General features: G+C 40.4%; 1 protein-coding gene across 1 annotated transcript; it reads right to left on the bottom strand.

Annotated features, from left to right (window-relative positions):
* Positions 1-72: 72 nt before the first annotated feature.
* On the bottom strand, positions 73-3,859 carry LOC139372569 (transmembrane protein 42-like). The gene is made up of 3 exons (XM_071112312.1): positions 3,576-3,859; positions 2,247-2,393; positions 73-2,075 (listed from the first exon to the last, which is right to left on the bottom strand). The coding sequence occupies exons 1-3, from the start codon at positions 3,750-3,752 to the stop codon at positions 1,944-1,946; spliced, it is 456 nt and encodes a 151-aa protein (XP_070968413.1). The 5' UTR covers positions 3,753-3,859; the 3' UTR covers positions 73-1,943.
* Between the last annotated feature and the right edge of the window lie 10,800 nt (positions 3,860-14,659).

The following is a 14,659-nucleotide window of genomic DNA, read 5'->3' as shown; positions in this document are numbered from 1 at the left end:
CCCTTATCATACACCATTTACTAAGAGCCAAGCAACATATTCAAAGGATGGGGAGGTGTCTTGTCCAAGTAAGGACTCTTTTAATAATGCATTTTTGTTTATAATACATTGCCTTTCTTATCCCCCTAGTAGGGCCCCAGTGCTGCACTAATCTGGAGCACACATCTTAACAGGTCAGTCATATGCACCTCCCAAACTAATATCTACAGTTTATAACATGATATCCATATCTACAGTGTAATGGTTACAACAAACATGTCCCATACAGGTGCTGGCTATAAATCAAACATTTCATGAAACCACTGCACTAATGCATTGATTTCTCTTGCCCTTAGTAACAGTGGCTTCACAGGTAAATGTTTATCCTCAGTTTAGACTGAAGAACACAGGAGAAATGTCAGCACCAATGTCTCCCATCCTGATTCAATAGCATAGATAGTCACATTGCCAGGGAAGTAGATTACATTACATACAAAACCTGCAGTCTGTAATGTACTGCAACTGGATGGAGAACCGATTTCAGTGTGCATTCCTCTGCATTTATACAGACATATCATTGTCTAATAGATACAGTCAGAATACAGGTAGCTACCGTTGGTTGTTGCATGCATATGATACGTATAAAAAAAAACAGCAAAGTGTGATCGTATAGTAAAGTTGTCAAGTCAAACTCCAGTCTATGGTAACGTTGTCAGTATTACGCAAAAAGCCCATTTCCACAATAGCACATCACAGTGTTAAGGAATATCAGGGAAGTACACCGTTGGAGGACAAGCATGCTAGTAATAAACACTACTTTCAGTAGTTGGGTTAGAAACCCCACAGCAACATTTGACCTTTTGGGAGTCTTGGAAGATGCAGAGGGAGGGACTGTGCTACCGGATGCCTCTCTTACCCCAAGGATAACCTCAAACTGATTTTAATTGCATTGGAAAACTAGGATAGACATTGTTGATGAGACAGGCCTACAGCTGGAAGACAAACAGCTGGTGACACTCAATTAAAAGGCCAGACATTGGAGTAACTGTTGTTTAGACACCCCATTAGGTCAGAATTAAATGAGTCTCTTCTGCCAAAGGAAATAAGGGATAGTTCACTCCAAAATTTTAGTTGAGGTCAGATGTGGGCTAATGTCAAGAGGTCCAGACTGTCTGCTGTGTAGATCCAGCTCTGTGCCTCATCTCCAAATGAATTGGAAAGACAGGCACCCTCTAAAGAAGATTAAATTAGACTGTGCCTATCCTTTCCATTCATTGGAGTTTGTCTCATCTCGACATTAGGCCACTTTTGAGGTTTGAATATGTCTGACAAACTTACATTTTTGAGTGAACTAGACAGTATCACTTTGCAGGCAGTTGAGGTCACTACGATTTATTTTGGGCCACTTAGCAGTTTGATTTCACAATGCATTGACAGAGCCACTGCTGTGGTTAGTGGGTAAAAGGCAGGATCAACATATTTGGGTACTTTGGTTTGACTTAATTGGGTTTAGACCTTGTGAGGAACTTTCTATTAGACATTTGCTATAAAGGCAGGCAAGGCCAAACCTCCTCAGAATTCACAAAACATGTAAAAACTCTAAGGGTCAAGTCCTCAAGATATGAGGCTATATACATGATTCCATTCACACATAACCTTGAACATGCAATAATGCAATGTTGGTGTGGAAGTTTACAGTGAGTGTCATCTTAGAATATGTGAGCAAAACAGCTTTTGTGTTCTCAAGTAATGATGTCATGCACACATTGCTGATGATGTCAAAGTGTTTAAAACAAAACAAAAATCACTGTATATTCCTTACATGGTATGTTTTGACAGTGCTTTACCTTCCAAAGTTGCCATTCACCCAAGAAATGCTATTGTTTGTCACAGATAGTAGGCTATACGTTGCATTACTGGTTTCTTTCTATATCAGTTAATTAGTTGTGCCTTCCGACAGGTTGTCATTCATCCTTCCTGGCTCGGTCGTTGGGGGCTGCCCTCTGAAGTACCAGGAGGCCAGAGAACGTGAGGGAGATTCCCACCCACCACAATGCAATCTGGGCCTCCCCGAAGATAAGCTGCCCCAAAAAGGCCTGTGGCAAAATACAGGTATTTAAATTTAGTGCACCAGTCATTACACTTTTCTCTCTGACAGCACTCAAAATGGAAAATCTGTGTCATGTATTAATTCAAACCATGCACTTTTAGTCTTATACATTATTTATAAATAAGTGTGTCTTTTCCACAGGGAAACATGTACTTACGGAAGATATGAAGTTGGAAGCGGTGGTGGTCACAGTGGTTCGGGTGGAGGAGGAAGAGTACCTGAGAGCCTTAGCGAGGAATGTCCACATCACAGCATTACAAGTGAAGAGCAGCCCCCCACAAAGCAGCCTCAGGGGGATGTGTAGCTGAAACAAACACACAAACACAATAGACCCCTTTCTGTGTTTGCAAACATTGCTCCACTAGGGCGACGTGCACAAGTTGGTGGGAGAACAAGGGGGAACAAGGGTAAAAAAAAAAAGCCTCTATTTACATGTTGCTTATAAGTGCATTGCGCACTACTTTTGGATTATAATCATATTTTAAGGCTAGTATGTATGTCCTGCTAAATATAATGTTTGTGTCATCATCGCAAATCAACTGCATTGTACTTTTTTTTTAAACAGCCTATTTCAATGAGCGTTAGAATTCTAGCTAATAACGGCTGAATCCAAAATAGTTATTTTGCAAAGATAACCAAATATAATCTTTGTGACTATTCAAGCAAGAGTCTAAACATCATTGTAAGCATAGGAGAACCCCAAAAAGTGACGTTGTTTATAAGTAATAAAAACGTAAATCTAGGCTATGTTGAACGGGCATAGATGGTGATGGCTTTTTACTGCTGCCAATAGTAGCACGCATTTGTGCGTGACGTCAGTGTGTCGTGTACTGGAATGTGGTCTATATGAATGAAAACAATGTTATGTGGCAATTGAGTCACATCAAATAGTTGAGCTCCATTTCAGGGATTTGGAGCCTATTTTAGTTATGTGTCTTGATATGTAAATGTATGTAAAATAAATATCTGACGGCTTTATAAATAAATAATATAGATGATAACTCAAACGTAAAATCATAACACCACATTATGAAGGTCGTTTCAAGCAGCCCAATTACAATTTGGTATTGACATTGAATGGACAATTGCCCATATGTTAAACTAGGATCACATTCGGCCACTAGAATAAAATGATACTCAACATAAGCAAATATATTGCTTTAACACAAAAATAAACGATGTAATACTGCACTACTGTAGGTCGCACGAGCTGCAATGTCGTTCAAGCACGCGGGTACGACAGAAGCTTGAAACACAGCATCGCCTGTCCAGCTGAGCGAACCGCCGATGATGCTGCCGATGGTGCTGGTGCTGATGCTGAGCGCACGAGCTGGAATCCGGAGCCTTAAACTCATCACTGGAAAACCCCAATTTCCCTTCTCGCGGACGTATTGCTATGCTAACACATTGACATTTACATTATTCAAAGCCACCCAAATCCCATCGCGTTAATAATTCAGGCACTTAAACGGGGGCGATTCCTCACCCAGTCACACGCGGTAGTTTCATCCGGTTGTCTAAATTTCCGCTGCTCTCCCCATGTTCGTAGCCCCGTTTCACATACACCTTTAAGGTAATCGGCTCCAAGTGACAGCTTTGCAGATGAAGATGCGACAGCCCCGAGAAACCCCGCCAGGAGCGCATAGAAAACGCCGGGGAACATGTTGACAACCAAGGCACATATTTTTCTAATCCATCACATTCCTACGGCGGTATTGAGTTGAATGTGTGAGTAAAATCTAATCTACAGGCTACTTCCTAACAATAACCGCCCGGAGATAGCCACACCAATCAAAATACTTGCTCAGCGGGTAGGTGCAGAAAGTGGTTCGAACTCCACGGCTGTGTAGCATTGTGGGATGAGTAGTTTCTTCAGCGGCATCACGTGTTCAGGAATTCTGTGGATATTGGATAAGAATTTATTTCAGGAATCAATAGGTTTATGAGTGAGTTCTAGTCTCTCAAAGGCAAGACCCAATTAATGAATCATAATAGGCCTTTAATTAGTCTAATTCATATTTATAATATTAAATTAATAGCCAGACGTTCTATTTTAATCACAAAAAATAATCATACATTAGGCAATGGGCGAGGTTAGTCTTATAGCCTACTACTTTGTTAATCTGCTCTATATTAAAGTTGCAATATGTCACTTTTGAGAAACCTGACCAAATGTACATAGAAATGTGAGTTATAGATCTGTCATTCTCATCGAAAGCAAGTCTAAGAAGCAGTAAAGCAGCTACCCTATAGAGTGCTGTTGAAGCTACTGTAGACCTTCATTGCAAAACATTGTGTTTTAATCAATTATTTGGTGACATTAATATATTTAGTATAGTTTTATCTAAAAAGCATACATTTTAATGTTTCAATATTTTTCTTTCTTCTGACATTCACTGAAGAGGATGGTCCATAGCCAATATGTAGTGATAATATTGGGCCTATAGTCATGTTTTGAAAACAATCGGAGTGGTAGATCTTGGCTTGCATTTTGACTTCGAAAGTGATCTTGAATCAGAAAAGGTTGGTGACCACTGGACTAAGGTATCTCTTCTCTATCAGTTGAAGCAGCAGACTCAAATGAATGTTGAAAAATAACCAAGCTTGTGAACAAAACAATGTAAATACAACAATGGGATATAGGATTTGTATTTCTTTGTTCAATTAGCAGCTATGAAACAAAACAGCATAAATACTTTGAAAACAGCTTACTGATGTATTTTTCTAACACAAACTCACACATTCTCATATTTGAATTTAGACTATTTTTATTCGCAAATGTAATGCTCGCACCGTAGAGCCCTGCAAACGGATCACCCGCCAACGTGGCAGGTGAAATAGACATTTTTACCTGCCAATACCTAAATCTACCAGCATTTGGTGGGTGGTGGGTGTTAATTTCATATCCTGGATGCTAATGTGATGTCTTTGAGTGGGGCAAGGCAGGACTACTCTCACACTAGCCCCAATCCTGATCCAGACAGTGGGTCCCTCAGATTGGGGCCCGGGGCCCTCAGAATAAATGTCCCCTTCACCATACTGATGAGCTGGATCATATAGGTTCATTACCTAAAAACAAATGGCATCCTCTTGAATATATAGTGCACTTTTTTTTTTACCAGATCCTTATAGGCTCTGGTCAAAATAAGTGCACTACGTAGGGAATAATGTGCCGTTTGGGATGCATCCCCCATCTCCTCAACAAGTGGAGGGGAGAAAATGGTACCTTAGTTCAGCCATATCTCTGTCCTTCAGAGACAAGACTTGAAATCCTCATTATTTGCACACAGAGAGGAAATAAAGCGAGGGAACTTGTCTGTTACTATTAGAGTTTCACTAAAAAAGAGGACACTGTATAAAAAACAATCTATTTCTCCTCCTCTTATCGATTATCAAAGAAGAATATTATCTGTATTACAGATTTGAGACTGTAAGATATCGATCTAAGATACCCCCTCAAAAACATTAACCTAACAATACTATGGATGCACCAATCTTTAAGTTATGGCTCCAGGCACCATGAGAATAACACTGGGCCACTGTTTTCCTCAGCTGTGGCAAGTAGTTTACTTTTGTATGTGTTTTACGGATTTTTGCACAATGCCTATTTAATGAATAATTCAAGGTCATAAAATGTTACAGGCCCAAGCTGAAACAAACATTATTCGTCCATTCCCATTATTCAACAGATCCAAATTTTGGCCAGTAGATGTCTCTAATGTTCTTCAAGCAACAGCATATCTACAGAAATCAAACAGTTTTGAGTTTTGAATGCAGACAATTTCCTAAAATGTACACAAGTAATCATGTAAACCTATAATCTGTGATGCACTTCAAAAATTACTGCTTGGATGAACTGAAAAACATCCAGAAAATACTTCTGGAATAATTTTAAATTGGATTATTGTTATTATCAGACATGTATCATTAAAAATATTACCTCAAATAAATGTGATTATAAACTACTGGTGGTTTGACTACTTCAGGTCTTTTACCTAAAAGAATCTACCTAATTTACCTGTAATATCTATGATCTCATCGTTAGGCCATCAGGCTACTGTTCAGTCTCCATCATCATGTCTCGCCATCCAGTCATTAGCAAGTCATCATCGCCACCCTCAGAAAATAATAACTTTCATATCAAGGGGCCAATTAAATGTAATCTTCACATTTGAAGGTGCATGCTTGTGGAAGTGTATGTTTGCGTCCCAAATGGCACCTTATTCCCTATATACAGCTTGGGCCCTGGTCAAATGTAGTGCACTATATAGGGAATAGGGTGCCATTTGGGACACAGATTATGACTTACTAAGGTATTGAGATAAATCTCTAATTGGGGTCCTGTTTGTGTTTATTGGGAGATAAGAGTCCACAGAGAACAAACAAACACTCGCAAATGAGGACCTGTCATGGAGCTTCCCATCTATATCCGTTGGCTGAAAAGGCAGCCATGTTTTCCATTTACAATCCTAACTTTACAGGATGGGCTAACTAGACTGACCTCAAGGTGAAGGGACCAAGATCATTAGCTACTACAACTTTGACCTTTGTCTCAGTATATCGGGCCATCTTAAATGAAATCTTAAATGTGGCGATCTAGGCAGATAAGATCATTTTCTCCTAATTTTCTCCAAATGTGTGTTATCTCTGCCAAAGAGACCATAAAAAGATAGCGCAAACAGCCCACAGACTCCATCTAATCTGTTATCTTGATGTTGGAATATTTAGGCATGAATACGCCCCATGGAGTGTGGGTGGTAGGGGAAGTATGATCTCATAGATATTCACTTACTGACAGTTGTGGCTGCTTCGCGTGATATATTGTTGTCTCTACCTTCTTTCCCTTTGTTCTTAAAGTCTGTGTCCAATAATGTTTGTACCATGTTTTGTGCTGCTACCATGTTGTGTTGCTACCATGTTGTTATCATGTTGTGTTGCTACCATGCTGTGTTTTCATGTGTTGCTGTCATGCTATGTTGTTGTCTTAGGTCTCTCTTCATGTAGTGTTGTGGTGTCTTTATTGCCAATCAATCAATCAAATGTATTTATAAAGCCCTTCTTACATCAGCTGATGTCACAAAGTACTGTACAAAAACCCAGCCTAAAACCCCAAACAGCAAGCAATGCAGGTGTAGAAGCACGGTGGCTAGGAAAAACTTCCTAGAAAGGCCAGAACCTAGGAAGAAACGTAGAGCGGAACCAGGCTATGAGGGGTGGCTTTCCTCTTCTGGCTGTGCCGGGTGGAGATTATAACAGAACTTGGCCAAGGTGTTCAAATGTTCATAGATGACCAGCAGGGTCAAATAATAATAATCACAGTGGTTGTAGCGGGTGCAACATGTCAGCACCTCAGGAGTAAATGTCAGTTGGCATTTCATAGCAGATCATTCGAGTATCTCTACCACTCCTGCTGTCTCTAGAGAGTTGAAAACAGCAGGTCTGGGACAGGTAGCACATGCGGTGAACAGGTCAGGGTTCCATAGCCGCAGGCTGAAGAGTTGAAACTGGAGCAGCAGCACGACCAGGGGGACTGGGGACAGCAAGGAGTCATCAGGCCAGGTAGTCCTGAGGCATGGTCCTAGGGCTCAGGTCCTCCGAGAGAGAGAAATAAATAAATATAGGACACCGGATAAGACAGGAGAAACACTCCAGATATAACACACTGACCCTAGCCCCCGAAACATAAACTATTGCAGCATAAATACTGGAGGCTGAGACAGGAGGGGTCCGGAGACACTGTGGCCCCGTCCGACGATACCCCCAGACTGGGCCAAACAGGCAGGATATATCCCCACCCACTTTGCCAAAGCACAAACCCCACACGACTAGAGGGATATCTTCAACCACCAACTTACCATCCTGAGACATGGCTGAGTATAGCCCACAAACATCTCCCCCACAGCACAACCCAAGGGGGGCTGTATCCAGGTACCCGGAAAGTAGAGCATTGCAGTAGTCTAACCTAGAAGTGACAAAAGCATGGATTAATTGTTCTGCTTAATTTTGGGACAGAAAGTTTCTGATTTTTGCAATGTTACGTAGATGGAAAAACGTTGTCCTTGAAACAGTCTTGATATGTTTGTCAAAAGAGAGATCAGGGTCCAGAGTAACGCCGAGTCCCTTCACAGTTTTATTTTAGACGACTGTACAACCATCAAGATTAATTGTCAGATTCAACAGAAGATCTCTTTGTTTCGTGGGACCTAGAACAAGCATCTCTGTTTTATCCCGAGTTTAAAAGTAGAACATTTGCCATTGTTTTGTGTCCTATATTTTTATTTAGTTTTTTCATTTTTAATCCCAGCCCCTGTCGCCGCAGGAGGCATTTGCCTCCTGGCAGGCCGTCATTGTAAATAAGAATTTGTTCTTAACTGACTTGCCTAGTTAAATTAATGTTAAATCACTTTTAAAAAATAATTCAGTAAGTGGTGAAGGCCTATTGTTGATTTACAGGGCATACATATCCATGCTGTGTTTCAAATGTCACCCTATTATCACGTTTCAGGGAAGACCCAGATGGAGACAGTGTCGAAGTAACAAAAGTTTATTACTAGAACAGGGGCAGGAAAAACGACAGGTCAAGAGCAGGCAGAGGTCAGTAATTCAGATCAGAGTCCATAAGGTACAGAATGGCAGGCAGTCTCAGGGTCAGCACAGGTAGAGTTCAATAATCCAGGGTGATGTGACAAGGTACAGAACGGCAGGCAGGCTCAGGGCAAGCAGAATGGTCAAAACTGGGAAAAATAGAAAACAGGAACTAGAAACAGACAGGAGCGAAGGGAAAAACGCTGGTAGGCTTGACGAACAAAACAAACTGGCAACAGACAAACAGAACACAGGTATAAATACACTGGGGATAATGGGGAAGATGGGCGACACTTGGAGGGGGGTGGAGACAAGCACAAAGACAGGGGAAACAGATCAGGGTGTGGCACCTATTCCCTATATGGTGCACTACTTTTGACAATAGCCCCATGGGCCTTGGTCAAAAGTAGTGCACTATATAGGGAATAGGGTGCCATTTGGGACACAGATCGGGTCTCCCTGTGGAAGATGCAGTGGCATGCTGGCCTTCAGACCTTTGATTTACCGTGGGTTCCTGACACAAGAGGACTGGGTACATGAATTGCTCTGTCTCCCTGTCCATACCCTGCATTCATGAAACCCTTCATTCGTCTTCTAGCAGTTGTAATCTATATGCATGGTTCCATCCTTCACCCGTATAGGCATGCATACATGGAGGCAGGAAGTACACACACATCAGGCACACACACATATTGTCGTGGAAATTCGAATCAATAATGAGGAGAGACAAGTTCAATCACCAATCAGGATATTACTTTATTCAAAATGTATTAATAACATTGATTAATTATTGCAATAATGAAGCTGGTCGATGACCCACCCGTAGGTGATTAGTTGAGAGCCCAACGAGGGATTTGAGCCACAGAGTTTTATAGCAAAGTACATCTCCCTGAATGTTCATGAAAAACAACAGATGTATGGAATGGGTCACAAGGTTAGGATTTGTATGAAAGATACTAACAATTCACAGCAGACAGTATCTGCTGTAAAGACTGTTCTCATTGTGTAGAAACCAGGGTCTGGCCCCCAAAACAAAGTTCCCCTCATCATTATCCATACCGGAGCCATCTCCACCCTGGCACCTCCCAGTACACTAACACCAACTCATTCTATGGAATGCGGTCTCCGAGAGAGGACAAGACCATCATAAATCAGTTGCTAGAGTTAAATCTCAGAAGCTCCTCTCAGTTCACACAGACACAGTAGAGTTCTAAGAACCCTATTATGTTACATAAAACAACCACTTGATGCAATAACAGTATTATTAACATAATCTTATAATTTCTCCACGATAATATGCACACACATGCACACAATACACATACACCTTGTGAGTATGCATGGTCAACAGCCCCCTCTAGCCTATTGAGTGCAAACATCCATAAGCTCTGGCAGGCCTCCGATGACCAGATGTCATGTCTTTCTGTGAGCTGCATGACCCAGAGAATAACAAATGAAAAACCATGCTTCCATTTGCCACATTAAAATGATTATCAATGATTAAATCACAGTATTACATTAGCTGTGGTCTGGATTTCATGTTCTATTTACCCAAAAAATTGGGAATATTGATAGAGGAACCTCTTACCCTGCTTAGGAAAAGTCATTATTCAAATTATAGACATTTTTGCAGCAAAACAGACGGATAAAAATGCACCCCAAAAAAACAAACTGTAGATTATCTCTGACATCAATGCCAAAAGCAATTAGATCAGGTGACATGCTAATCTGATCCTACTGTCCTCTGCAAATGCAATGTCATAGGCACCGAGCAGAGGACAAGGTTAGTTGTCTTTTTGTTTAATGAACTGGCACTGTGTTCCGACCATCTGTCTGTTCCCACTAGTCAGAGAGAGAGAGCGAGAGAGAGATTTCTCAAGCAGCAAACATACCTATCAGGCAGACAAGGACAGGGACAGCATCAGCAAGGTGTCTGAAATGTGATCACATTGACTGGGATTCTGTTAAATGACTTTCACAGGAGTTCATATAAACTTCATGAAGCTACATTCCTGGATATGTGCGGAACACTTGCTGAGCCTTATAAATGTTATCCTTGTTCCTTTTCTATTTGGCTGTTGTATACAGAAAATATATTGATGTTGTTAAGAAATGGAAATACAATGAAGAGTACTTACATGGCACTTTTGCAGGTTTGCAAACCAGCAGAGACATTGAGGTTGTCTCAGTTGTTGCCAGTGTCAGGACACCATATAACTTCTTTATTAGAACAGACCTTGCCAACAAACAAGAGACCTTCCAGTCACTGAAATGGAATGTTCAGACAGTAGATGCCACTCCAGAATGGCCCATATATTCCATGGCCAGAGGGCCAAATTTAACATATTTGTCCACTTTGGGGTGGCAAAGTCTATTATGATTTTAATTAAGGTCCATGTCTGTGGGTTATATTTAGGTATAAGAGGTAGCTAAATGTGGTTATCTCTGGCATTAATATGACCCCTATGTGGTTAGTTGGGCCAAAAGGATTAAGGGTATGACATTTAATTGTTCTTGTCAGGAAACAATCTTCTAAAACTAATTAAATGTATTATATATATATATTTACATATTTATATATATATTTATATATATATTTCTATATTTATATATATGTATTTAGCCAAATATGCTGTCCGAATTGTTGAGTTTTGTAGCCGTTTCAAATATATTACATTAAAACACTTAGGAAACGTCAGAGAAGCATTCACTGATGTCTATTGATTAAAATGATATGCAATATGATTCTATAAAGTGTGTGAACATTAAGAAATGTGACGTTAAACCTGTCCCGTACATTGCACCCTAAATGAAATCCCATAGGAATGATTGCGTCCAACAAAGAGGTACAGTACATACCCATTATCGCAAAATGCCATCGTAATGCAAAAAGGTAGGGAAAGTCTAAACAATGATGCCTAGCTATTAATGATTTAACCATTTTCCAGTATGGACGCCAACCAGCTCCTTTGGTTTAAATGGGATTGGTCTGACATGGCCACAACTCTTTCAATAATAGGTGGAATATGTGGCACGCCCTGACCATAGAGATCCTTTAAATTCTCTATTTGGTAGGTCACTAGGGTGGGAAATCTATGTTTATATTTCTTTGTTGATTGGTTCCCAATCAGAGGCAGCTGTCTATCGTTGTCTCTGATTGGGGATCATACTTAGGCAGCCCTTTTTCCCACCTTCTGTTGTGGGATCTTGTCTTTGTGTGTTGCATGTGGTGCACTCCTAGCTTTACCTTCGTTGTGTTGTTTATTGTTTTTTGGTGGACCATTCAATATTAAAGAAAATGTATGCCTACCACGCTGCACCTTGGTCTTCATTTAACGACAGACGTTACAATATGCCTAATGATAACTCAAAATTGATTATAGTTGTGGAGATATCACTACCAATTTAGCCCGGTTTGCAAAATATATCATCTTTGTAAAATATTAGCATAATTGTTTTTTTTACCAAAAACTAAATTTCATATAATTGTTTATGTTCAGTAGGCTATTTGTATCTCTAATTGCTACATTTTATTTTCAAACAATAAAATTTAACTAGGGCCTCGCGAGTGTGGACAGCACTCTAAGGCACTGCATCGCAGTGTTGAAGCGTCACTACAGCCTGGGGTTCGATCCCGGGCTGTCACAACCGGCCATGACTGGGAGTCCCATAGGGCGGCGCTCAATTGGACCAGTGCCGTCCGGTTTAGGGGATGGTTTGGCCCGGGGTGCTTTCCTTGGCTCATCGTGCTCTAGCAACTCCTTGTAGCGGGCAGGGCACCTGCAAGCTGACTTCAGTCATCAGTTGAAGGGTGTTTCCTCTGACACATTGGTGCGGCTGGCTTCCGGGTTAAACGAGTGGGTGTTAAGAAGCAGCACGGCTTAGCGGGTCATGTTTTGGAAGACGCATGACTCGACCTTCGCCTCTCCCGAGCACGCTGGGGAGTTGCAGCGATGAGACAAGATCGCAATTGGATATCACAAAATTGGAGAGAAAAAGGGGTAAAATTACAAATAAATAAAATACCTATAATATTCCGAAAGGGATTGTTCACTGGTTATTAGTGATTATAATGATATACAATATTATGCCATATTGTTAAATATTAAATTTATGTTTAGAATCAACCTGGAATCAGGGTTAGACCTAACATAGTAAATGTAAATCCAGGACACTCCAATTAGTATGATACATTTCCAATGGAATGTATTAATTTGTGGATCATCCATTTTGTATCCTATTTTACGAATTACAATTCGTATGATATGTTACAAATTGCAATTCATACAATATGTTAGGGTCAGCTAACATGGGTCAGCTAACATGCTAGTATTGCAAAGTAGCTAAAAAGGAGTAAGTAGGTGCAAAGTTGCTAATTAACTAAGATGCTAAAGTTTTCACGTGATGAGATTCGTACACTCAACATTTGTGTTGCTAGATGTTCGCTTATACGCCTACCAATCCACCCCGACCAACCATCTTACTTTTGTTATTGCCTTATTAAGTAACATTCTGTCGAATGTAACCATACCAAACGTGACATATCATACTAATTTTAGTGTTCCGGTTTTACATGTATTATGTTACAGCTAGTCATGAGACCAGGCTGATTGAATCCTGTCAACACTTCATTCCAACATAACATTCAAACAAACCGCCTGATGATGAGGGCATCAATGTACATAGCTGGTGAAGTATTAAAGCATATTAGGTTATGGAAAAATAAGTTATGGAAAAATAGTATATTGAAGTATATGGCCTATTGAACTATACATTGGTTGATGGCTGTTGAGGTGTTTCAGCACTGGTCCAATTGCTAAAAGGCTGGATTTTTTCTAATCACCCATTACATAATTTGTAAACCAGACACTGAACTAATGGCTTCAAAATGATAAGGTAACGTATTTAATTAAATAAATTGTAAGGTTGAAGGTTAGAGATCATCATTTTATGATCATGTTGTTCAGAGACAGAAGACCTTTTAATCACCAATGTTCCTTTTTAGAGATCATTTGTGTCTACCTAAGTGTTTGTAACTCAACTAATGGCAGATCACTCTTTTCATCTTAGCATGTTGAGTATTGCTATACAATAGACAATATTACAGGTGGCAACTATAAATCCAGTTACCAGATTTGGATCTCTTGGACTTTATTTCCCAGTATGACTAATTTCCATAAAACAAATATGCATACTTAGCAAAAAAAGGCTTATTTATCTCAAATTTTGTGCACAAATTTCTTTACATTCCTGTTAGTGAGTATTTCTCCTTTGCCAAGATAACCCATCCACCTGACAGGTGTGGCATATCAAGAAGCTGATTATACAGCATGATCATTACACAGGTGCACCTTGTTCTGGGGACAATAAAAGGCCACAAAAAGTGCAGTTTTGTCACAACACAATGCCACAGATGTCTCAAGTTTTGCAGGAGCATGCAATTTGCATGCTGACTGCAGAAATGTCCACCAGAGAATTTAATTTTAATTTCTCTACCATAAGCCGCCTACAACGTCATTTTAGAGAATTCGGCAGTACGTCCAACCGGCCTCACAAGCTCAGACCACGTGTAGCCACGCCAGCCCAGGACCTCCACATCTGGCTTCTTCACCTGCTGAATCGTCTGAGACCAGCCACCGGGCAGCTGATGAAACTGTGGGTTTGTACAACCGAAGAATTTCTGCACAAATGGTCAGAAACCGTGTCAGAGAAGCTCATCTGCGTGGTTGGTTAACATAGAGATTCTGGGAACATCAGTATGTGGGGGAATATCAGATTCACATGGAATTGTTGTTCAATTTAAATGTTTGAATATGGAATTATTTGTGATGGGATGAAATGTGATTTTAGCTTCTAAAATGTGAGATGTGGGTTTTCATAAGTTAGGGCTGCCCACGTGAAGAAACAGAGGTTGTAAATTATGACACACACCCCTCTTCTTCCTTCCTATATAAAGCCTTGACGACAACTATCTGTTCCAATGAG

Source organism: Oncorhynchus clarkii, chromosome 18 (assembly GCF_045791955.1).
Source record: "Oncorhynchus clarkii lewisi isolate Uvic-CL-2024 chromosome 18, UVic_Ocla_1.0, whole genome shotgun sequence".
Classification (NCBI taxonomy): domain Eukaryota; kingdom Metazoa; phylum Chordata; class Actinopteri; order Salmoniformes; family Salmonidae; genus Oncorhynchus; species Oncorhynchus clarkii.
The sequence above is the reverse complement of the archived record's forward strand: the minus strand, read 5'-3'. Positions and strand labels throughout refer to the sequence as shown.